The sequence below is a fragment of the Rhinatrema bivittatum genome, chromosome 6, assembly GCF_901001135.1.
Source record: "Rhinatrema bivittatum chromosome 6, aRhiBiv1.1, whole genome shotgun sequence".
NCBI lineage: Eukaryota > Metazoa > Chordata > Amphibia > Gymnophiona > Rhinatrematidae > Rhinatrema > Rhinatrema bivittatum.
In genome coordinates, this window is record NC_042620.1 from 62937972 (window position 1) to 62964942 (window position 26971).

General features: G+C 43.6%; 2 protein-coding genes across 3 annotated transcripts in view; one reads left to right on the plus strand and one right to left on the minus strand.

Annotated features, from left to right (window-relative positions):
- The window catches only part of ARHGAP15 (Rho GTPase activating protein 15), a 1536288-nt gene that overhangs the window by 407807 nt on the left and 1101510 nt on the right, over positions 1-26971 (plus strand). The window lies entirely within an intron of this gene.
- On the minus strand, positions 105-26429 carry LOC115093547 (histone H4-like). Of its 2 annotated transcripts, XM_029605411.1 has the most exons (3): positions 26322-26429; positions 16709-16732; positions 105-574 (listed from the first exon to the last, which is right to left on the minus strand). In XM_029605411.1, exon 3 carries the CDS (start codon positions 559-561, stop codon positions 250-252), a length of 312 nt encoding a protein of 103 aa, XP_029461271.1. In that variant the 5' UTR covers positions 562-574; positions 16709-16732; positions 26322-26429; the 3' UTR covers positions 105-249. The 2 variants fall into 2 exon arrangements, with proteins under 2 accessions (XP_029461271.1, XP_029461270.1); XM_029605410.1 differs by lacking the exon at positions 16709-16732 and having other exon boundaries at positions 26322-26395.

Here is a 26971-nt window from a genome sequence, read left to right on the forward strand (position 1 = left end):
GTCTTCCTAAATAGTAGTTGAGTTCATATGTGCAAACATGATCAAATAGGACTAAATTACTAATCAGTACTGGTTACATGAATTTTGGAGTTTTTTGGTCTTGCTGAAGGGCAGATTCACCAAACTTTATTTCCATAGAAGAAGAAATGGACAATGGCCTTAATAAATCAGGCTCAAAAGTGGTTGATAGCATCAAACACTTGGTTCTGGTGAAACGTTTTCTCTGCGGGTCTGAGAGGGGGAGGGTGATTAGCCTCCAAAGCCGTAGAGAGGACGACCCTGGCGTTTCAGGGCATAGAACACATCCATGGCCATGACTGTCTTCCTCTTGGCGTGCTTCGTGTAGGCGATGGCATCCCGGATCACGTGCACCAGGAAGACCTTCAGCACATCGCGGGTCTCCTCGTAAATGATCCCGGAGATGCGCTTTACACCGCCTCTACGAGCCAGGTGGCGGATAGAAGGCTTTGTAATTCCATGGATGTTATCCCGCAGCACCTTTCTGTGCCGCCTGGCGCCACCCTTCCCGCGTCCTTTACCTCCTTTTCCATGGCCAGACATCTTCCACCATGTGCTAAAAAATAAAAGAGAGGGAGAGGATGGATGGATTTCGAAGGGGCATGGGATAAACACTGTGGAACCCTAAGAGGCTAGAGGATGGGAATAAATAAAATAGTTAAATCTACAAGAAACATGGGGGTAACCTGCATGGAACGGTAGTTACTACCTTAAGAGAAACATGGGCGTAACCTGCATGGAGCGGCAGTTACTACCTTGGGAAGCTTGCTGGGCAGACTAGATGGGCCATTTTGGTCTTTCTCTGCCGTCATTACTATGATGCATGGATGGGATCCAGATCCATTTACAGTACATGCCATCTTTTGAGTAAAGCCATTATCAAATTCCTAGTGCATTTATGATCTAGATACTAACATTATAATATTGCTGAAAATGACAAATTTTTAGAGATAAATTATTAACAAAGGCAGCAGGGAATTTCCAGCTCCCATTCCACACATTCCTATATACAATCTGAACAAATGCTAACACTTCAAAAGGGCCATAAAAGGCTACAGGTTAATTTGTGGTACAAGTTATATGAACCTAAGCCAAAACGACAAGTATAAATATATGTGCACCCCATCCCAATGCCTTGGCAGCCTTCATTCCATTCTCCTAGCAAGGGACCAGGGGAGGGTGGGAGGCACATTCAACTCACCTGAGTTTCAGACATCAATAACTATCCTCCATCGTGAAGGTGAACCTTCCCACCATTTTCCTGCAGGTACCCACTGGCAAATGTATTTAACTCCTTCGTACCTTCTCAGTCCTAGTCATGCATGTCCACCCCCTTGACATGTGTCACATTAGCCATAATACCCTGAAATACAACATATCAGCTCATATCTGAAAACCACCCCACTGGTTAGGTCTACAGATATTAGTTGATTGTAGTTCAGCTGTGACCTCAAGTTAAAGCCAGATACTTCAGTACTTGTATAAATATGAATTACCCAAATAAATTATCAAGGCCTCTTGATGCTTCCCAACTCACAACTGTCCACAAATGTTATGTTATACTTCTATCCCATCATCTTCAAGCAAACTTTTGATCCAAAGCAGTTTACATCAAACAGAGTAATACTATATTCATAACAATACATCATAATAATAAAACAATAAGATGGTAACTTTTAGAGATGTGAATCGGAACCGGAATTGGTTCCGGTTCCGATTCCGGTTCCGATTCACATGTGGGTTTTTTTTCATCAGGCCCGATTGCAGTTTTGTTTATCGGCTGTGCCCGAGCTGATAAACAAAAAACCCACCCCGACCCTTTAAAACTAATACCTTAGCTTCCCCCACCCTCCCGACCCCCCAAAAAAACTTTTTACAGGTACCTGATGGTCCAGTGGGGGTCCGTGGAGCGATCTCCCGCTCCCGGGCCATCGGTTGCCACTAATCAAAATGGCGCCGATGGCCCTTTGCCCTTATCATGTGACAGAGTATCCATGCCATTGGCCAGACCCTGTCACATGGCAGGAGCACTGGATGGCCCATGCCATCTTGTGCTCCTACCATGTGACAGGGGCTGGGGTGGTCCAGTGGGGGTTGCTCCCGGACCCCCGCTGGACCACCAGGGGCTTTTGGCAAGTCTTGGGGGACCCTCCTGACCCCCACAAGACTTGCCAAAAGTCCAGCGGGGGTCCGGGAGCGACCTCCTGCACTCGGACTGTCGGCTGCCAGTATTCAAAATGGCGCCGATAGCCTTTGCCCTTACAATGTCACAGGGGCTACCGGTGCCATTGGTCAGCCCCTGTCACATGGTAGGAGTACAAGATGGTGCCAACCATCCAGTGCTCCTACCATGTGACAGGGTCCGGCCAATGTTACGGATACCCTGTCACATGGTAAGGGCAAAGGGCCATCGGCGTCATTTTGATTAGTGGCAGCCGACGGCCCGGGAGCGGGAGATCGCTCCAGGGACCCCCAGTGGACCACCAGGTACCTGTAAAAAGTTTTTGAGGGGGTCGGGAGGGTGGGGGAAGCTAAGGGATTAGTTTTAAAGGGTCATGGTGGGTTTAGGGGTTATTTTTGTGTGCTGTTTTTCCAGCCCTCCCCCAAAGCGATAAGAGAACCCCCATGATCAATATCATGGGGTTTTCCTATCGTTTTGGGGGAGCCCCCGATTTCTGACGATTTTGAAAATATCGTCCGATATTTTCAATCGTCCGAAGCCCGATTCACATCCCCAGTAACTTTCGAACCAGCACACAGACACACTTGTGCATGCATTTGTTGGCCCACACCCAGGGATGCGGATATTTTATAACTTGCACACATGTTATAAAATAGCCTGGTCACGCGCCCATGTGCGCAAAATTTTAAGTGGGTGTGTGCAAGTGCACAGAAATGCCACTTCTACCATGTAAATCAGGGGATTTTAAAAGGGGCACATGCTGATACCATTTGCAGTTTTACCCAATTCATCCCCAGATCACCTAGTTTAAGACAGAGGTCTGCCACACCCCCCCAGTTATCATCCCCCCACAATTAGCCTCAACCCTCACCGATCTACCTATTTATCTCTATTTATAGCTTTCACAGGCATCCGTAGCAAAAACATTACATGGCTGGGGGCATCGGTGCATGCCAGAACGCCTAAGTATTTACATGCAAATCTCAGCTTCTCGCCCCTAAATGCCCACACTCCGCCTCTTTTTAAAACTTCTGAGATGTGTGTGCTGCAGCTTTTACACGTGTATCCAGGTGGCTTTTAAACTCCGCTCGGCATGTGTGAGCCCAAAATAGCTGCAAACTCCTAATTAACGTGAGCTTCGGTTTTAAAAATTCACCTTAAATGAATAAAATACAATAATACATCAACAATGCAATCCTAAAATGCAACAATTAATACAATAATGTTTGGCCTATTCATATGATAGAGAATTCATTTATCATTTTATCACTGAACATCAAATGGTTTCATGGGAAAGGAACTTGTAAATATTCTCTAATAGAAGATAGTTGACTTCATTTTTTAGACTTCATCTATTAGGCAACAAGATGAACCAGTCCTACTTTATACCACAATGACTGAACCATTGAAGCCATACTGTATTCAACCAACCCAAGTGTGGTCCATACAATCACTGACAAGTTTGCACTAAAAGGCCCAGATGACATAGGAGTGATCATTGACCCAAGCACACTGCTGCATCGAACACCTGATGAATTGCCTGCCAGAAACAAATTAGTGGCCAACTGAAACCTTCACATAAACTGGGTAGATATGTGATGATGCCCCCCAATTTCATCTGTGATTCACCATATGACTGATTCTGGAAGAACCAACTAAGCTGAATAGGTGGCAGCCCCAGTTTTGAATGAATAGGTGCTGTATAAGCTAAGATCTTCCTCTATTCACTGCAAACCTTCAACAAAACTGCTGCAAACCAATATCCTGTCAATAGCATTTTGCCCCTATGAACCAGAAACTGTTCTGCCCCTTCTGGCTGAAATTTCAAAAACTCCCATGTTCTGTGCATCAGACAAGACTCAGAATCCCTAACTGCATGCAGCATCACTAAATGCCCCACATCTTTCTGATCCACTTTAGACCAGTGTATCTGAAGCCATGCCATTCTCTTCCCAACTGTGATGATCACAGGGTAGTGCCTCCTTGTGGTCACTGAGATGGATCTCTGTGCTCCTCTATAATTGGGAGACATCAAGGGGTGATGAATGAGACCTTGCTTCTGTGCCCTTGGACACAGCCTCAGGCTTACCTCAGGACTGGGTAGCTAGTCCAGACTGGCGGTATCGCCTCCTTGTGGAGAAGGGTCAAAAAGACACCGCTGTTCAAGGCGGCAGGGTTGGCTACCCCTCTTCCAGGCCCATATGTAACTGTAACAACAAAGCCAGTTGTGGCTACAAAAGAAACACAAAAAAAGCTCTGGAAATGGGTTTCCCAGGGAAAACGGGAAACAAGAGTCCACACTTTTCCCTGGGGAAGCCCCAGCGTCAATTCTTCCCAGACCCAGATTACTTAAAGGAGACCATTGAAGTCCTTCAAGACAGAATTAGAACAGTCTTTTCTTTCTTGCTTGGCTTAGTAGTGCAAAAACCGAAACACAGTTTTTCCCACCATTGGGCATGGTTTAGTGTAACCGCCGTGTCCATGAACGTCCAGAATACAGTTATAGAGCCACTCCATTTAGAAGCCACATTCAAAGTAAAAAAAAAACAAAACAATAACAAAGTTTGTTTTTAACTTTTCTTTTAACTGCAGACCCTGCAAGTGTTCAGAGCTCTGCTGTAGATTTGCTCTTTCTCTATCACATTCAAAGTTAAAAAAGCAAACTACAATACAGTCACCATGGTAAGCAACTACACCTTGCACTGACTCACATGAATTGCAGTTAACGCTGCCAAAAATCTATTAACAATACATATATAATCAGATGCCTCCTATCTGGAGCTATTAACCCCTGTCTTGACCAACCTAACAATAAATACTGCAAAACATGTTTCCTCAGTCATGAGCCTTCCAAAATTAGAAGCTCAGAATCTGTACTAATACTGTCACACAAGAACCACCAACCAAGTTTGCCCTTTCTAAGAACTGAATCGTTCAACTTTTAAGCACAGGGCCTCCCATCCAACCATAGAAAGCTTGACACTTTTCCATATTCACACAAATATGCCGCCTATATAGATGGCACTACAAATGTCCATAGCATAAGAACATAAGAACATAAGAAAATGCCATACTGGGTCAGACCAAGGGTCCATCAAGCCCAGCATCCTGTTTCCAACAGTGGCCAATCCAGGCCATGAGAACCTGGCAAGTACCCAAAAACTAAGTCCATTCCATGTAACCATTGCTAATGGCAGTGGCTATTTGTATTCTCTAAGTGAACTTAATAGCAGGTAATGGACTTCTCCTCCAAGAACGTATCCAATCCTTTTTAAAACACAGCTATACTAACTGCACTAACCACATTCGCTGGCAACAAATTCCAGAGTTTAATTGTGCGTTGAGTAAAAAAGAACTTTCTCCGATTAGTTTTAAATGTGCCCCATGCTAACTTCATGGAGTGCCCCATAGTCTTTCTACTATCTGAAAGAGTAAATAACCAATTCACATCTACCCGTTCTAGACCTCTCATGATTTTAAACACCTCTATCATATCCCCCCTCAGTCGTCTCTTCTCCAAGCTGAAAAGTCCTAACCTCTTTAGTCTTTCCTCATAGGGGAGTTGTTCCATTCCCCTTATCATTTTGGTAGCCCTTCTCTGTACCTTCTCCATCGCAATTATATCTTTTTGAGATGCGGCGACCAGAATTGTACACAGTATTCAAGGTGCGGTCTCACCATGGAGCGATACAGAGGCATTATGACATTTTCCGTTTTATTCACCATTCCTTTTCTAATAATTCCCAACATTCTGTTTGCTTTTTTGACTGCCGCAGCACACTGCACCAACGATTTCAGTGTGTTATCCACTATGACACCTAGATCTCTTTCTTGGGTTGTAGCACCTAATATGGAAACCCAACATTGTGTAATTATAGCACGGGTTATTTTTCCCTATATGCATCACCTTGCATTTATCCACATTAAATTTCATCTGCCATTTGGATGCCCAATTTTCCAGTCTCACAAGGTCTTCCTGCAATTTATCACAATCTGCTTGTGATTTAACTACTCTGAACAATTTTGTGTCATCTGCAAATTTGATTATCTCACTCGACGTATTTCTTTCCAAATCATTTATAAATATATTGAACAGTAAGGGTCCCAATACAGATCCCTGAGGCACTCCACTGTCCACTCCCTTCCACTGAGAAAATTGCCCATTTAATCCTACTCTCTGTTTCCTGTCTTTTAGCCAGTTTTGCAATCCACGAAAGGACATCGCCACCTATCCCATGACTTTTACTTTCCTAGAAGCCTCTCATGAGGAACTTTGTCAAACGCCTTCTGAAAATCCAAGTATACTATATCTAGACCGGTTCACCCTTATCTCCCAATCTTATATAATTGCTCCAGGAGTCAATTGTATACACATGGACCGCTTAGAATGAGAATGAGCATTCTTTATAATACTCTTAATGGCTAGACCATGACAAGAAATCACAGAAAAATCCCACTGAAATGCAGGAATATTCCACAAAACATACCTTCATAAAATGTTCATGACATATTTGTATATAAAACTGAATGAAGGCCTTTCATTCAAAGAATCTCCTTGTTGTTGGTTTCACCTGCAGTTCAGAATCATAATTATCAGTTGTTTGTGATTCCCCAAAGTGTGACCCCGACTTCACATTCCACATTATACCCCCCTTCCCATGGTCTGATCAAGGCATATTAAAACCCAGGGCAAAATCCTTCTAAAATACAGCTTCTGCCTTCATCCTGGGGTACACTCAAAGTCATGGTAACATTATTGCTAGTCTGGGGAACTGCAAGAGCAAGAGATCCTAACTTAGGAATACTTACCTGACCTGCTGGACTCTACTTGCTGCACTTGGAAGCTGGGTGATTGCAAGAACATGAGGAACAATTGTTCCTACATTTTCAATCCAGAAATAAAAAGGAGATCTTATTGAAATGCCAGCAGATTCCCTGTACACTTGCACATCACCCACTTGGCCTAGAACTGCTTGATCCCAGCTTGTTAGGCCCTGCTGGCAGAATGGCCCCACAAAAAGAGTATGCTTCACCTCCTTGGTGAGTCAAATGCAGCCCATGCACATGTGTCTTGTTCAGCAACCAGGTCAACTACAGGCATGTAACTATTACCTTCCATCTTGACCCTAAAGCATTCATTATAATTGAACCTTCTATATTGCACAAAAAACAAAAAGTATCAAGATGTTCTCATTACCTTTGAGGAAACCTCCTTCAATCTATTCTTCTTCTTCTTTGCCTTCCCTTTCCTGCTCTCTCTCTGATCCTCCAACATGCAAACAATATCAACAGGAGTTTGTTTCTTGATCTTGTGCCTAAGCACCTTTGATACCTGCTTACACAACCAGGAATCTGTGATCATAACAAGAATCCCTTTTAACTGATTTTGCCAAGTTAGTGAATCAGAACCAGGATTCAAGGATTCCAAAGTACTGGGAGGATGATCTAGAACTCAATGTTGGACTCTGCCTCCTATTCCAACTTCATTGGCCATGCAAAAATCCTGGATCTAGACCTTCTTGAGCACTGACATAGACTCATCCCCTTTGATCACCAGTACCCTCCATCACTCTTGCCAACTCTACATCTGCCACTGCTCTGCCTGGTCCCCTCTGCTCCAGTGTCTTACTCCCAATCTGCCTCTCTTAGCCTATTATTTAAACCCCTTCTCTGGGCACATAAAATAAGAGAGGATCAAACATATTCGGACTGCGAGTCAGGCTGTCTAATTTATTTAGTGGGTTTCAGCAAAATGGGGTAATGCAGATGGTGAAGTAGACCCAGTTAGAGGCAGTGAGTGGTCAGAGAGTTATATTCATACCTTCCCCTCCATGAATCCTGTCCCTTATTTGATCTTTAATTGCTGGCCACAAAATTTACACCATTCCAAGGTTCAATCAAATTCTCAACTTTTATTTTCTAGGACATCCAGCCAGTAATTACTAATTATGAACAAAATCTATAGAGGCTGTTCAGAGCCCCTCCCGCCCAGGTTCCCATCCTCAACATGAAAGTGAAGCGAACCTGCCCCTCCCCCCCTGTCTGCACCCCTTTAAATGCCCCACACACCAAACCTCGAATACTACCCACACAAGCATATCAACCATTCCCATGCTAACCCTCCCTTTATGCGCCCATCCTTCCATGCAAATCCAGTCCATATTGTAAATGCTCATCACACCACCGTCACCCTGTTTTCCTCTTCACATCACCCTAGCATCACCCTGTTTCCCTCCTCCAAACACCTGGTTCCCAATGCCCCACAATCACCCAGGCCCAGGCAACTTCCCCAGATGCTCCAATTATAATCACTGTAAATAGTGAAACCTCTTTGCCATCGTCATTTTATTTTCACCTTACCACATGCTAAATCCTAACATCTCAAAAGCCTATTATATAAGTCATTTAATTCACCCCATTAGTAAAAATATGAAAACAGGAAGCCAATGTCTTATTTATGCTCAGTAACATGAAAGTTTACCTAACTTAACTTCACTCATGTTCAGGTATATGTAAGTTATTCTAAATTACTCTATAAGTTATGTATGTTTTATAATCACTGATGTTCAGGCATATGTAAGTTATTCTATATTACTCCATAAGTCATTTATGTTCTATAAGTCATTATGGTTCAAGTATATTTAAGTTATTCTAAATTACTCTATAAGTTATGTGTAAATAAACAGCCAAAGCCTTAATTATGTTCAGGAGGAGAAAAAGCCTTGTGATCAGAGCAGTGGGATACGAACCAGGAGGCCAGGATTCGTGTCCCGCTGTCACTCCTTGTGGCCTTGGGCGGGTCCACTTTAACCCCCCCCCCCGCCCCCGCCTCAGGTACAAACTTAAATTGCAAGCCCTCTGGGGATAGGGAAATACCCACAGTACCTGAAATGTAAACCGATGTGATATCCCAGATTGAATGTCGGTATATAAAAAACAAATAAATAAATAAACATTCAGAGTTAATGAGATATTCAGCCTAGTTAAATATTCAATAACAAAGGCAATAACTTGCATTCCAGGATTTGTAATCCCTCTTTTCCCTTCAACGTTCTGGCATTCCTTCCACTATGCCACTACAACTGTTGCGCGTCCCGGCCGCGTCCACTCTGCAGCCGGCCCTGCTCTCCTCGCTCTCCCATCCACGAGCTCCGGACTCTCCTCCTTCTCCTCTGCAGCCAGTTTGCAGCATCCCCAGCTCCCCCGCTTGCAGTCTCCCGTGCAGGCCTCACAGCGGAGCTCCCGTTGGGGCTCTGTGTCATCGGCATCCTCGGCCCTGCTTCTAGGCATGCGCGCGGCCGACCTGCAGCCCTTTAAAGGGCCAACGGAGGGAAAACCCACAGGGGTACCCTCCCAATGATGTCATGTAGGCCGGATACTTAAGGCGAGGCCCTGCTTCCTGTTCCTTGCCTTAGCAATCGTGTCGTACACTCCGGTGTTTCTAGTTTGCCTGTTCCAGCGTCTCTTGTTCCTTCGTCTCTCCATTACTGGTAGTACCCTTCAGACTGATCTCATGGTACTGACCTTTGCTTGCTCCTGACCTCATCTGACTGCTGCCTGGAACCAACCTGTGCCTGTCTACCGACCACTTCTGACCACTGCCTGGAACTTGACCTCTGCCTGACCTGACTACTCCCAGTCTGAATACAGGTACTGACCCCTGCTTCAGCTGACCATTCTGGACTGATACTCTGGCCTTGATCCTCACTATCCACTCGGACACTCTATTCTGGCCTCCTGCGAACTCTGAACATTTTTGCTTGGACATCGACCATGCACCCTTGTTTCATGGTGGGCACTCCTCTGCACTTCCTCTCTAGGAGACCCTGTGAGGCCCACCTAAGACCAGGTGGCCCAGGTACCCAAGGGCTCAACTTGCAGAAACCCCGGTTTGCTATTGGCGAAGCTCCAGCTAGCCTCTGTCTCCTCCCGTGCTCCGCCTCCTGGTGGCAGGTGCTCCCTGGGTCTGACCAGAGGGCTGTACCAATCCTGCACCAGGCCAAGGGTCCACCTCCAGTGCAACAGGTTGCCAAGGCTATGGACTCGGCGGAGTCTCCCGCCTTACAGGCCATCCCTGGCCTAGCTGCTCATGTCCGAGAACAACAATGAACCATGGAAGCATTGGCTTCATCTGTGGAGAGATTACAGTCTCAACTAGAGGATTATGTTATGGCCTATTCAGGGGGTCTGGCTCAAAGCCTGCCCCCGCGGGCATCATTGGCCCTTCCAGCTCCACCCCATTTCAGTGGGGATCAGTGCCTCTGTCGAGGCTTCATCAACTAATGTTTTATGCAATTCGCACTACAGCCTTCGCTGTTTCCGAGTGAGAACACCAAGATCACCTTCATCCTCTCATGCCTTGAAGGGAAAGCCCTGGCATGGGCATCCCCACTTTGGGAGCATTCTGATGATATCCTCCGCCATCTCTCCCTCTTCATTTCCATTTTCAAGTGGACCTTTGAGGATCCCGGCTGACAGGTGGTTGCGGGTCACCATCTTCTTCACCTCCATCAAGGCTCGCATTCGCTCACCGAATTCATGATAGAATTCAGAACATTAGCCACAGAACTGGGGTGGCAAGAGAACTGCCTACGGGCAATCTAACTAGAGGACCTGTCTCCTGCCCTCAAGGATGAGCTGGCTGCTCGTGAGATTCCCACATCTCTTGAAGACCTGGTTTCCCTGGTTGGTAAGATCGCCTACACCAGCGACACCAGGAGGTAAAGGTCCTCCGGCCTCCTGCCGTATGCCCAGCTTGTGCTACGAGCCCCCAGTTTAAGGCCTTGCCAGCACCTCCTCCATCACCAGAGGAACTGATTCAGATTAATTGTGGGCACTTGTCTCCTGAAGAGCGCCTCCGATGTAAGAAACAAGGCCTTTGCTTGCCTTGTGGTGGTTTCGGACACCTCCTGCAATCCTGCCCCATACATCCAGGAAACTGCAGAGCCTGAGCCTGGCAGGGGACTTGAGCTTGGGTGCCACTGATACTGGCCCCCAATTATTACTCCCTGTGTCCCTTTTTAGGGAATCATGCTCCTTTGCCACTACTGCAGTCGTGGACACTGGGGCAAGTAGCAATTTTATTCTGGATGATATCATCACACTACTCCAGATCCCACTTCAACCTCTGGAAGTACCTCTCTGCATCGCATCAATCCAGGGAGAGCACCTCCCCGGACATATTACTCATCGTACCGTGGCCTTCCGCCTCACCGTGGGAACCCTCCTTGAAGAGGAAATTTCTCTGTTCGTCTTCAAGCGTTCCATGCATCCGGTAATCCTAGGACTTCCTTGGCTCAGGGACATGCACCCCACGTTGACAGGCAATCCCCGCAGTTAACTCAGTGGGGACCCCAGTGCCAGAACCGTTGTCTGCGGCAGGTGGCTCCAGTGGTTACTGTTCTGAACTCTACAACCCTTATAAGGTTACCTGCGCCATATTCTGACTTCAAAGATGTGTTCTCCAAACAAAATGCTGACATCCTGCCTCTGTTCCAAAAATATGATTATCCCATTGAGCTCCTACTGGGCACCATGCCTCCCAAGGCAGGATCTACCCCCTCTCGTTTCTGGAAACCCAAGCGATGTTAGAATACATTAAGGAGAATCTGAATAAAGGATTCATAAGACCCTCCTATTCCCTGGCAGGAGCCGGATTCTTCTTCGTGAAGAAGAAAAATGGCAGTTTACATCCTTGCATAGACTACTGTGGGCTAAATGCTGTGACTCGCAAAGATCGTTACCCTTTGCCACTCATTAGCAAACTATTTGATTGCCTACAAGGAGCTCAGATCTTTACAAAGATAGATCTCTGAGGGGCATACAATCTTGTACGAATCCAGCCAGAGGACATCTGGAAGACCGCCTTCAATACGAGGGACGGCCACTAATAGTACGTAGTAATGCCTTTCGGACTTTGTAATGCCCCTGTGGTCTTTCAGCGTTTGATGAATGAGATCTTCTGGGACTTACTATACTCATTTGTCGTGGTATATCTGGATGATATACTTATCTTTTCCAAAGACCTGAAGTCCCACGGCTCACATGTTCAAACAGTCCTCCAATGCCTCAGAGGACAATCACCTCTACGCAAAATTAGAGAAGTGTATTTTCAAACAGACCCGTCTTCCATTCCTGGGCTATATCATCTCCAATCGTGGCTTCACCATGGACCCTGAGAAAACTCCAAGGTATTTGAGATAGACCCCAGCCAGTAGGCTTCTGCGCTTTATAAAGATTCCTTGGATTTACAAATTATTACAGAAACTTCATCGCTAACTACTCCACGCTAGCTGCTCCACTCATGGCCATGACTAGGAAAGGTAGTAACCTTCAAGTTTGGAGCTCCAAGGTTACGGCCATGACTAGGAAAGGTAGTAACCTTCAAGTTTGGAGCTCCAAGGTTCAATCTGCTTTCCATGCCTTGAAAGAGGCCTTCTGCACAGACCATGTCTACGTCATCCAGATCCTAACCGTCCCTATATCGTCAAAGTTGACGCCTTCGCCATTGGAGCAGGGCATTCCTGAGCCAACATTCTTCCAAGGGGGTCTTAGTACCCTGCTCCTTCTACTCACACAAGTTTTCTGCCACAGAGCAAAACTACATGATTGGGGATCATGAACTCTTAGTTGTGAAATTGGCCCTTCAGTAATGGTGCCCCTGGTTAGAAGGAGCACAGCATAAGTTCATGATATTTACTAGGGATGTGAATCGTGTGCCCGATCGTTTTAACAATCTGGTTCGGCCAGGGGGGGTGGGGGAAATCTGATCGTTACGAGATGTGAATTGGAATCGGTTCCGATTCCAATTCACATCACTAATTTTTTTTAGTGAGGCCCGCGCCGATAAAAAACCCCCACCCAGACCCTTTAAAATTACCCCCTTAGCCTCCCCCACTCTCCTGAACCCCCCCCCCCCAAAAAAACTTTTTACACATACCTGGTGGTCCGGGGGGGCCGCGGGGAGCAATCTCCCATTCCCATGCTATCAGCTGCACTAAAAAAAAATTGCGCCAATGGCCCTTTGCCCTTACCATGTGACAGGGGAAAGGTAGTGCTGGCGCCATTTTGAATATTGGCAATACGGCCCGCGTATAGGAGATCGCTCCCGGACCCCTGCTGGACCCCCTGGGACTTTTGGCCAGCTTGGGGATGCCTCTTGACCCCCACAAGACTTGCCAAAAGTCCAGCAGGGGTCCGGGGGCGACCTCCTGCACTCCGGCCGTATTGCTAGTATTCAAAATGGCGCCGGCACTACCTTTGCCCTCACAATGTCATAGGGGCCCACTCTACCAGTGTGCGCACAGTCCACTCTCCTGTGCGCTCGATTCAGTAAAAAAAATATTCAAATTAGGGCCCGCAGTAAAAAGAGATGCTAGGGACACTATCGCGTCCCTAGCGCCTCTCTTTTGATCGTCTACCTTGACGATGTCCTGATTTACTCCCGTGACTTGCCTACGCATCGCCAGCATGTCCGCCAGGTGCTCCAAATACTCAGGGAGCACAGCCTGTATACATCCAACATGTATTTCGACTCCATGGTTTCCCTCAAGACATATTATCTGCCCGAGGTCCACAATTCACTGCCCACTATTGGAAGGCTTTATGCAAGTGCTTCAATATACAACTGAGTCTCTCATCTGCCTTTCATCCCCAAAGCAATGGGCAGACAGAACGAACAAATTGGACCTTAAAAACCTTCCTACGATCCTTCGTAAATGAAAAACAAGATGATTGGGCCAATCTACTCCCATGGGCAGAGTTTTCTTACAACAATCATACACATTCCGCTACAGGAAGCTCTCCCTTCCTAGCAGTTTATGGGAGACAGCTGCGGCCACCCTTGCCTTTGCCCGAACCTAGTGCACTGCCTGCAGTGCAGCTTTCCGCCCACCAGTTACTTGTTCTATGGAAGTCCATCCAAAGGAAGATGCAAGAAGCTGCCTGGTCTGCCAAAAAATGGGCAGACAGCCATCGCCAGCCAGCGCCAGTCTACCTCCCTGGAGACCGCATTTGGCTGAGTACAAATAATCTGCAACTTCATATTCCTTCCCGCAGACTCGCCTCCAAATTCTGTGGACCATTCCGTATTGCCGAGCGTGTAGGGGCTGTTTCCTATGGCTTGCGCTTACCCTCCTCGATGCATGTGCACAACGTCTTCCATTTGTCACTCTTGAAGTCTCTCATTCTTTCCAGGTACCATCCCCGGGCTCCTGATGCTCCAGATCCTTCCGTGCCAGGAAATACCACCTATCAAGTCCGGGAGGTCCTCGACGTAAGATTCCATCAACGCTGGTGGGAGTATCTAATTGCCTGGGAAGGCTGTGGACCTGAAGATAACACATGGGAGCCTGCCCGCAACATTCCTGATAAGGAGTTGTTGAAAACATTCCATCAAGACCACCCAGATAAACCCGGGCCTGCTAAGAGGGGGCGTAAGAGGGGAGGTACTGTTACGGTCCCGGTCGCGACAGTCGTGACCCGGCCCTTACCTCCTTGGTCCCGTTCCATCTCTGACCTGCGGCCTGTTTCGTGGCGTCCCCAACCGGGGGGGGGGGGGGGGGGAACGCCGCCGAGAAACCCTTCCTGGACGCCGTCTCCTTAGGCGAGTGCGCGCGCCCGAGCCGCGCTTATGAAGGCCTTTTCCCGCCACTGAAGGCTCCGCCTTACTCCTGATGTCAGACGCTGTGGCCAATGTAAGGCTGCCGTGGAGCCCAGAACTTTGCCTTGTAACGGGGTTCCTTGCGGTTCCCAGTTGCTCCGATCCCCGGAGTGTGCTATTGCGTTAGCAGCTCCGTTCCTGCCTAAGACTTGCTACGCTTCAGTGTCCAGTCCTGTCTTTGCTTCTGCTTGGTTCCAGTAACCTGTCCTGCTTCAGTGCTTGCCTGGTTCCAGTAACCTGTCCTGTTTCAGTTCCAGCTTGGTTCCAGTACCTGTCCTGCTTCAGTTCCAGCTTGGATCCAGTACCTGGCCTGCTTCAGTTCCAGCTTGGTTCTAGTACCTGTCCTTCTTCAGTTCCTGCTTAGTTATAGTAATCTGTCCTGCTTCAGTTCCTGCCTGATTCCGGATCCCTGCCCGCCTGCTTCAGCTCCAGCTTCTGTGATCTCCTAAGTCCCAGCGGCCGGGCTCCTATGGGCTCCTCCCGGGGGAGCTCTGGCTTCCAGGGTGAATCCCCTAAGTCCCAAGTGGCTGGGCTCCTAAGGGTTCCTCCCGGGGCAGTACCAGCTTCCTGGGTGAAGCTCACCATCCATCGCCTGCCTGGTATCGGCCTCCCGGCCTGCCCTCAAGCAGAGACTATAGTCCATCTCTCTGCAGTCTCCCACAGGCTGGCCCAAGGGTCCACTAAAACAGCTTATCCACAACACTACTTGCTAACGTCATAGAGTGCCCCCTAGTCCTATTATCTGAGTGAGTAAATAACCAATTTACATTAACTTGTTCAAGACCTTTCATGATTATGTAGACATCTATCATATCCCCCTCAGTCGTCTCTTCTCCAAATTGAACAGCCCTACTTTCCTTAGCTTTACCTCATAGGGCAGCCATTCCATGCCACATCATTCTGGTCGTCCTGGTATTTGGATATTAATAAATACTTGTTTAAAACTAGGTAGAACATTATTATTCTAAAACAGGAGAGTGGCTCTTATTACTCTCAGAAATGCCTGTGTCTCCTCTGATGCTGCTATCTTGTTGTTTAAATTAAAGTACTCAATTTTCTGTTTTTTCTGGTTCATGAAAACATATCAGTTGGTGCTGGCATCTGATGGAGTTTACAGATTTTAGAGATAATTATATAAAACAATAACAACATATATAGCAGTGACCTAAATAGGATAATCAAGTGACAGAAATACAGTACTGTCCTTATTAACTTTCTCACAAATGAATTGGAAGTCCATGCACATCTACTCAACTGCATTTGGAGCACAAAGGAGATACATTTCAAACATATTTACAAAAAAATTTATTGAGGACTGTATTGCATGCATGCTACATAGCATTTTGAAATTCAATTTGTAATCTGCACAGTTTTATAACATAATTTCAAAGGCTGTGCTACGTTCTTATGAATAACTAACTAATCATCAAACTTGTGAAAATTAATGAATGAACCCTAAAAATATCCTGTAAGAAAATATAAATAAACTTCAAAAGCAGCATGAAACTTTTGAAAAATAGTAACATGGGGGAAATGTTTAGACTTTCCATTTTCAAAGTCTATGGGCATATTTTACCAGCAGACTTTGCATCAGTTTTTAAAGAGAAAGTGCATGCATACTTCCACTTTGAAACTTCCTGCTGGTACTAAGTACCAACTGACTTTACAGTTGCTTTTTGTAGGTGTAGATTTTTTACAGAAAATAGTACAAGTAGACTTCAACATACAATCCGTGCACATTGGGTTTTTTTTTATCTCACCCGGGAGCAACTCCCTTAAATTCTTACTTAGTCATATTGAGGGCAATTTTGAAACAGCCAATTTGACTTGCATAAAATGCTACTTACCCATGTAAATGGCCTTGAAATTTGCTGTCATGGTGTGTCATGCAATTAAAGACAATAACAATTTGAAACTTGAACAATACTAACACTGCAGTTATACTTTATTAGCATTACTACCGTATTCAGTGAAAACTTGTAGAATGCAGAGTTAGCCATTTTATTATTATTATCATCATACATTTGTTACTCATGCTCTCCACTGTTTTAGGTGAGTTGCATAAAAAACATACACAACTTAAAATTACATCAGAACACAAAAGCAACAAACAATGGTCAGACCAGCAGCTCAGCTCCATAGAAACTATTTTTATTATACTAATGTCCTATTACTTGTTTAAAGAAATAGTCCTTTAGTTGTTTCTTAAAGGATTTGTGACAAGGATTGTAATCTAATCATTCTGATAATGTGTTCCATAAAATAGGGCCTGCTACTGAAAAGGCCTTCTCCTAAGCCTCAATCAGGTGAGCCACTTTTGGAGATGGAACATCCAAAAGATCTAAGCTGCTTGAATGAAGTGCACACAGTGGTCAGTATATTTTCAGATCAGAACTAATATACAAAGAGAATTGATTGTTTAATGCTTTATGTCCAGTAGCTAATTTGAATTTTATGCACCAACTTAACCCAATTTAACCCAAACCAGAACTTAAAATCATTTTTCACACAAGTGAATTAAAATAATGAAAATGTGGCTTAAGTGTAAAAAAAAAAAAAAGCTTATTGGCCTTGTCTATTTACATATGACTTTTTAGACCAGTTCATACTCTAAATCATGTAATAGCTTCACTACAATATACATGGCTCTCATTATCCCTTTAGAATATGTGGAGTTGCTCTCCTGACCACTAATATTTGGAATTGAGTGGAGAGAGAGTCCAATGAACATTATCTTATCATGATGTCAACTTGCTCTATAAAAAAAAAATAAAATTATTTTTGTATGGTAAATTTTATGCTGTCTATAAAAATAATCAAGGTTTTTGTTTTTTAAATTGTGTGTATTCTCTAATAAAGTTAAAGAAGAGAGTTTATAGTAGGAACCATTCCAATTTTTTCACAAAGAAAAAATGTTTTAGAAATGTCGAAAACGTTCTGTAGTAAAATAATAGGATCTGCATGACTTTGGCAGTGCTTCATTTTGAATTTACATAGGTTTCACACAGGAATAAGAATATTTGCGTCTGAGTGCCACTAGAGGAGAATAAAAGGCAAGTTGGTCATTAAGCATTTGGGAGTAGAGTCAAGGGTATTACTTTATTATTATTATTTAACTTTATTTTTATAACAAGTATACACTTGCCACAAGAAAAAGTAGATATTGAAATAAGAAAAAAATATATTAAAAATAAGGAATAACAGCACTTATACAAGTCCACAATCATGAAGAAGAACCATATAAAACCTGAGAATAAAGGATTGTGGGAAATCAGAAAAAGAAATTATTTCAAGAAAGAAAATATCACTTGCAAATACATGAACTATATCACCACTCTTTATGGCACCCCTACATCCAAAATCAGAATATGGAAGTCAAATTTTACATTGGCCAATTTCAGAAAATATTTATAAGGAAACTGAAGTGCATTAATTAATTAATTAATTAATTAATTAATTAATTGCTTAATTTAAGGTTTTTCTATACCAACATTCGTTGTTGGACATCATATTGGTTTACAGGCAACATGGAGTCAGCAACAGAACTTTACAGTGTAACCAATATAACAACTTTTTACAGACTAACTATAATAACAGTTTAACAGAAACAGCTAAGCAGATATTTGTTTAGTGCAGCAGTAACAGGTTTATAATGTGACAAATAGGGGTTGCTAAATAATAAAATAAAGTACATATATATCTAAATTGAATAGTATAATGTCATAATAATTGGGTGTGTGGACTGGACCATTTTCAGAAGGATAAACTCGGGTAATGTGAAGTTTAGTATTCTCCGTGGGGAGAGCTACTGTGTGGTGTGGTGTTAAGGTAAGTGAGGGGGGCGTTGGTATTGGGAGGGCAAGGAGTAGGGGATGTAATGGGATGCAGTGTAGTGTCCTTGAGATCATGAGTATGCTTGCGTGAAGAGCCAAGTTTTTAGTTTTTGCTTAAATTTGTGCAGGCAGTGATCTTGCTGTTTGCCAGCGGGCATAGAATTCCAGAGTATGGAGCCGGGTGCATTCCCTGGTGGCATTGTAATGGGTGAGTCTAGGTGGGAATGTTTATGGTTGCTAGGTAGCGTGATCGGGTGGGTCTGATTGTGCTGCGGAAGGAGAAGGTGCTAGGGGGCCAGTTCATATCTGTTCAACAAAGTTAAACTTTGCATCAAGGGCAATTATATTTTGGCACATACTCAAGAATATTTCCCTATTTTCTTGTGTAGACTTTCACAAGTCAGGCAAAATATATATTTTGACCTCCATGAATAAAACCAGTGCATTCCAAAAATACAAATGTAGGACCAAGTCCCTGTCTTAAGAAAAAAAAACAGTTAATGAAGTGTAGCTCTTTGATTTTCATCCACTACAGATCTTTTTAATAGCCCAGAGGTCTAAACTGTCCATAGACAGGTGAGTCTCACCAAATCTACCTCCCACAGACTTCCTCATCCTCCTAGTAGAAAGGAGGTTTATTGCTGAGATTGCTGAGATTATCAACATCTCCTATCAATAGGTCTTAAAGAGATCCACTGGAACAAACATAAACATATATAGGAACATAGAAATGATGGAAGAAAAGGACCAAATGATCCATCCAGTCTTATGGATCAAATGATCCATCCAGTCTTATGGACTTCTCCAAGAACTTATCCAAACTTTATTTAAACCCAGCTACAATAACTGCCTTAACCACATCTTCTGGCAATGAATACCAGTGTTTAATTGTATGTTGAGTGAAAAAGAATTTTCTCTGATTTGTTTTTAATGTGCTACTTGCTAACTTCATGGAGTGCCCCCTAGTCCTTCTATTATTTGAAAGAGAAAATAACCGAGTCACATTTAGCCATTCAAGTCCTTTCATGATTTTATTGACATAAGAACATAATAAGAATTGCCATACTGGGTCAGACCAAGGATCCATCATTTATTTATTTATTTATTTTTGGTTTTTTTATGTACCGATCTTCTTGCATTGGATACAAATCAAATCGGTTTACATTGAACAATTAAACTTGCCTGATAGCATTACATAGAACGAAGAACATATAAGAACATTTAAATCATGCCCAGTATCCTGTTTCCAACAGTGGCCAATCCAAGTCACAAGTACCTGGCAAGTACTTAAACATTAAATAAATCTCAAGCTACTATTGCTTATTGATTAATAGCAATTTATGATTTTTTCTTCTAGGAACTTATCCAAACCTTTTTAAACCCAGTTACACTAACTGCAGTAAACACATTTTCTGACAATGAATTCCAGAGCTTTAGTATGCACTCTCTACCTAGCTGCAATCAAACAAAATAGAGAGAACATGGTACAAATCTGTTCTTCTTTCACCTTTTATCACTCCAAATCACATTAAATCTTCACTGATGGTAACTGTGCTGTTTGTACATATGACTGTGCATGTAAAATTGCCCCCCAGAACCCACCCCACCCCACAAACCTCACCCCGAGTTACTAGTGCCCCCTTTTACAGTGGGATAAAAAGTTCAAAAAGCATTGGGCCACCACAGAGTCTCTCTCTCAATCTCCCCTCCTTCCTTATTGAAACGGGATTTGCAATAAATCTAGTTTCAGCAATAACACACAGCTATTACAGGTATAATCCAAGAAAAAAATGTGTAGTTATTTCCAGTGCTAAATCCTGCGATAGTGTGCACTATGTTATTGCATGCAGTGTTAATCAGCCTTCATATCCACTTACTCCTCCCACTTGAATAAGATTTTCAAATTTACATATGCAATTTGTGATGCGGTATTTATTGTTAGGCGTCCCGGCTGTGGGTGGCAGCGGCCGGCCCTCCTCACCTTCTTTTCTGGCGTCGGGACCCGCGTGGTGGCAGGGAGATGTTCCTGCCACACGCGCCTGGCCTTCTCAGCTCCCGTGGCGCCCACGCCACCCTCCGCGGCAGGAGGGCTGACTCCTGACTCCTCCTTCATGGCACCAGGCCGCAGGCCGATGCCACCAGCAGCCTACTCCGTGCCGGGTCCTTCCTAGGCGCACGGCCATGCCTCCTGTGAACCTTAAAGGGCCAGCCATGACAAAACGCAGCCCAGCCCCATGGATGATGTCAGGGGCCTGGGACTACTTCTGAGAGCTTCCTCTTCCTGTCCCTTGACTTGGCAATGAGTCTGCTCCACTTCTGTAGTGTTTCTGTGCTTCATTGGTGCCTTGATTCCTGCTCCTGCCTTCCGAGCCCTGGTTCCTGCCTTCCGAGCCCTGTTCCTGCCTTCTAAGCCCGGCTCCCGCTCCCATCCTTGGTTCCTGCGAATGGATCTTCTGGCTTCTGACCTCGGACTGGCTATCGGTGACTCTCCTGTCTTTGACCTCAGACTGGCTATCGGTGACTCCTCTGGCTTCGACCTTGGACTGGCTATCGGTGACTCTCTGACTTCTGACCCTTGACTGGCTATCGACGATCCTTTGGCTTCCGACCTTGGACTGATTACCGGCGATTCTCCTGGCTGTTATCCAACCGCCGACACAGGGGCCCACCTAAGACCAGTTGGCCCCAACACCTAAAGGCTCAACCCACAGGGAACAGGGTTGGTATTGGAGAAGCTCCAGTTGGCCTCTGCTTCAGCTTAGCCTTGCCTACCGATGGTGGGGACCTGCAAGGGTTTTCCCTCTCAGGTGGCGCCAACTCCCCCTCGGGCAAAGGGTCCACATCCTCATCTGCCAACACAATATTTATCGCACGTGTTATGGCAATATCATGGGTGTTAGGGCCCTAACACCCATGATAACACCCTATCACATTTTGATAAATTACCCCCTAAGACTGCCCTCATCAAGAGACATCTATTGGGAACATATTTGAGAATGAAGATTCTCTTTTCTTGTGCCTTTCTTTTGGAATTCATAAGAACATAAGAAATTGCCATGCTGGGCCAGAAAGAAGGGTTCATCAAGCCCAGCATCCTGTTTTCAACAGAGACTGAACCAGGCCACAAGAACCTGGCAAGTACACAAACACCAAAAAGATCCTATGCTACTGATGCCAGTAATAGCAGACACCATTCCCTAAGTCAACTTGATTAATAGCAGTTAATGGACTTCTCCTCCAAGAAATTAGCCAAACCTTTTTTAAACCGAGCTACACTAACTGCACTAACCACATCCTCTGGCAACAAATTCCAGAGCTTAATTGTGCATTGAGTGAAAAATAGTTTTCTCTGATTACTCTTAAATGTGCTACTTGTTAACTTCATGGAATGCCCCCTAGTCCTTCTATTATCTGAAAGTGTAAATAACCGATTCACATCTACTCATTGAAGACCTCTCATGATTTTAAAGACCTCTGTCATATACCCCCTCATCCATCTCTTCTCCAACCTGAACAGCCTAACCTCCTAAGACTTTCCTCAAAGGGGAGTTGTTCCATTCCCTTTATCATTTTGGTTGTGCTTCTCTGTACCTTCTCCATTGCAACTATATCTTTTTTTAGATGTGGCGACCAGAATTGTACACAGTATTCAAGGTGCAGTCTCACCATGGAGTGATAGAGAGGCATTATGTCATTTTCCGTTTTATTAACCATTCCCTTCCTAATAATTTCTAATATTCTGTTTGCTTTTTTGACTGCTGCAGCACACTGAGCTGACAATTTCAAAGTATTATCCACTATGATGCCTAGAACTTTTTCCTGGGTGATAGCTCCTAATATGGAAGCTAACATCGTGAAACTACACCAGGGTTATTTTTCCCTATATGCAACACCTTGCACTTGTCCACATTAAATTTCATCCTCCATTTGGATGCCCAATCTTCCAGTCTTGCAAGGTCCTCCTGTAATGTATCATTATCCACTTGTGATTTAACTACTCTGAATAATTTTGTATCATCCGCAAATTTGATAACCTCACTCATCGTATTCCTTTCCAGATCATTTATATATATATTGAAAAGCACCGATCCAAGTACAGATCCTTGAGGCACTCCATTGTTTACCCTTTTCCACTGTCTTTTAACCAGTTTGTAATACACGAAGGACATTGCCTCCTATCCCATGACTTTTTAGTTTTCTTAGAAGCTTCTCATGAGGGTCTTTGTCAAATGCCTTCTGAAAATCCAAATACACTATATCTACTGGTTAACCTTTATCCACATGTTTATTAACCCCTTCAAAAAAATGAAGCAGATTTGTTAGGCAAGACTTCCCTTGGGTAAATCCATGTTGACTGTGTTACATTAAACCATGTCTTTCTATATGCTCTACGATTTTGATCTTTAGAATAGTTTCCACTATTTTTCCTGGCACTGTCGTCAGGCTCACTGGTCTATAGTTACACGGATCACCCCTGGAGCCCTTTTTAAATATTGGGCTTATATTGGCCACCCTCCAGTTTTCAAGTACAATGGATGATTTTAATGATAGGTTACAAATTCGAACTAATAGATCAGAAATTTCATTTTTGAGTTCCTTCAGTACCCTAGGATGCATACCATCCGGTCCAGGTGATTTGCTACTCTTTAGTTTGTCAATCTGGCCTACTACATCTTCCAGGTTCACAGTGATTTCATTCAGTTCGTCTGACTCATCACTCCTGGAAACCATCTCTGGAACTGGTATCTCCCCAACATCCCCATTAGTAAACACTCATTAGTTATTTCCCATGGTGCTGCCAGCGATAATGTGAAAAACATAATCGCCTGCAGTGCTACCAGGAGATAACTCTACCCAAACCCTGCCCACACTCCTCCCCTTCCCCTAATTTGAATAATACTGCCAAGATACCAGCACATCAAAAAATAAAGAATGACCCTGCAATGTTTTATTTGCTTGCAGATCTTTCTCTTCAGTAAATCAGAAACCTCAGGAACCCAATCATTTATTTACGCATCCTTTGAATGTCTCATTATACTCATTTAAAATATCAGACTATCAATATTTATGCTCGACAAAATTTACATTTCCAAATATAATTGAGTAAAAGGTACTAATTTATCTACATTAGCTTTATCCTTTTTTTTAAGATTAGGAAACTGATTTATTTAGATCAGCTTTACTTCCACTTTAAAAAAAAAAAAATAAGCGAGATACTGGTTTATCTATACCAGTCTTATATCTCCAATGCTGTAATTTAGCATTTAAAATTTACTAAATCTTTGTGGAAATGTATTTAAAATATTCTATTATTCATCCATCCATGCAACATTCAATCACCATCAAGGCTGACAAATAAATTCTGTGGGTCAGTCAAATTAAAATTAATTTTTAAATCCTCACTCTTCCTTTCTTACCTCAGGATAATTAATAAATAGAATCACTATCACCCTCACAATCATTCAATTGCGTTCCCTAGCTCCCTTTAGCTATTCAGGGCTTTTACTAGGCCTCTGGGTGCAAGCAGCAGCTGCGCAGGTCTTGTCCCTTCCTCAGTCAGAACAGGCATCCCCCCAGTATTCTAAACTGAAACTACTATGTAAGATTCAAGAGATTATTACTCTGAATGAAGATATTAAATACAATAGTTCCTTGCTTCTTGGTTTTAAGTAAATACGAAGATATATTTGACAATTAACCAATCTGTTAGTGAGTAATGAAGCTAAAGGAATTTTTAATCCACTTTTACTTTTGTTTATCCTCACAAGGAAAAATCTTTTAAAAGTGCTTTGGTTTTAAAATAGTAATACTACGCTGGCTTTTCACTTCTAGAATTTTGAACAAGACTCCGTTGTCAAGGAGTCTCTATAGCAATGGCTTTCCTTGTTACAGTTGCTCTAATGTTTAAACCAATGGAACTTATTTTTCCTAAGTGGCAGAGACTGTATTTTTAAATAAAATTAAAATCTATAGTTTCCAAATAAATATTATTTTCCCAAAATAAACATCTCAAATCTACTCTCTCATCATTCACAACATTACTACAGTACTCCGTTACTTGAAATCCTATGAAAACCCTTCAGAACTCCCTTCAGTTCAATGTCTGAATTTAAAAATATTTCAGAACAATTTTAAAAGTAGCCAAAAGCTTCGTTAAACTCCTTAGATGATTATTAATAAAAAAAAATGTCTCTATAAGTCTCTATTTTTTTTTATCTGGACTCCAGAACTACCTATAAATATAACCTTTTAAATAAACTTTTTCAAAGTCTCTTTTTTACATGAATCATATTTTAAATAATTCTTCTCCTGACCACCATTATCAAAACTTTGAATTTCCAAAGTTTTATAGGTCTTCTGACCCCCTCCCACAACAGATATTAAAATGAATGTGTAGCCATTTAAAAATGTTATGGGCACCTCCTTAATTATTGCACATAAAAATTGCTAAGTTTTTAAACTTTAAAATGTTCCAAAAACTTTTATTTTTACTTAAAAAGAGCTTCCAGGCATTGCATCAGGCAGCCACTGATTTCATTGCTGACATCACTCAGAGTTCTTACCCTTCAATGCACCGGGCTATGCACCAAGTGTATATTTTTATCCAATTAATTAATTAATTAATTAATTTCTTTAATCTCCTACAACATCAGCACCCCAGCTGCCGCTGTAAACCGGGGAAATGCGCGAAAGGGCAGACACACATTTTTTAAAAATAAATTTGTATCAGCAGGACTTGAGGCTGCACAGGAGACCCAGAGCAGCAGCAGTGCAGGCATCCGCTACCCCAATCTCTCCCCCACATGTGGTGCTTTTATTATTTGTTATTGTTTCCATGCTGGCGAGAGTCCACACTCTCTCGATGCACCCTCAAACAAATGCTGGCACTCCCCAATGATTGGCATACACCGGGATGTGTATCGGGAGACTTGGAGCAGCTATGGCACCCAAAACAGCCACCCACACTGAGTCCTGACGCTACTGCTGCACCCATGGCAGATGCCACTCACTCGCAGCACTCTTGCATTCATAAAAGCAACATGGCATCCTTGCTGCTGACACTTAGGGCAGATGCTGTTCACATTTAAACAACGCAGCTACCATGCCGCTTTACATTTAAAATGCGGCATTTCAGCTGCTGGAACACATTTTTTCTCTTGGGCACCTCTTATCCCCAACTGGGTTCCTCCCTTCAAAAAAAAAAAAATTGAGACAGCACCCACATAGCATGGGCTAACCCTAGCCCTGGAAACAGAGACCACAGCACCCTAGCCAGTACAGACCCCAGGGACAAATCACCCAAACCCAAGGCTCAGGTAAATATTTTATTATATTTTTTTTTCAGCTAACTACACAGGATTTACCTGTCCTGAAAATTGGAACTAGTTGCCAACCCTACTGCAGACATCAGAGTGCTCTAGTAGCACCCCTTCCCTCACACCTTGGGAAAAGTCCCTGGGTGACATTCCCAAAATGTGCACAGGTCCATCCAAGCTAGCATTCCTCTTGGCAGTTGAATGCCCCCTGACACAGATGCACCATACTATATCTAGCTATGCTATTTATAAATGATAATGAACAGAAGGTGAGGTCCTTGGCTGTTGTGATGTCATGTAGGTTCCATTACCTTCTCGGGGAGCCTACACCTGGATGCACGTCCCGCTCTGGGAAGACTGGATTGGGAATCAGATGGTGTCCTGCCTTCACTTGTATTTTCCAGTGACCTCTTACAGCATCTACATCTCTCCTGAGCAAAGCTTGACATCATAGAAGCCAACAGTAAGGTGTGTTTGATCCTCCTGGCTTCAACTCAGCTGTTACAGGTAGCCTAACTCAGATATGGAGATGTCAGGGTGCTGCAAGGCCCTTGTGCTTTACGGCTCACTGATAGTCATGTGGTACAGCTGTATGGACTTATGTATGTACCCAGAAAATATGCAGAGTAATTTTCTTTTACCTATAGCTAGCATCTCTTACAGCCCTGGTGCGATCTGTGACCACCCTTAAAGCACATAGGCTGAGCACTCCTGCGCCAAACACCTTGCAGATAGTTCAGTTTCCAACATCACTCCACACATTTCTGTATTTTCATGCTTGTAGGCCCTTGCTGAACCACATGCCTGTCATGACTTGTGGGGAATTAGGAATTGCTGCTTTCCTCTAGGCTGTACCTCATGTTGTGTAAGTGAATTTTAAAGAAAACAATGTACCGAATCAAAATTACGGCACGTGTGTAAATTAATAGATCTCAGCATCCTTATTTTATGTGCCCTATTG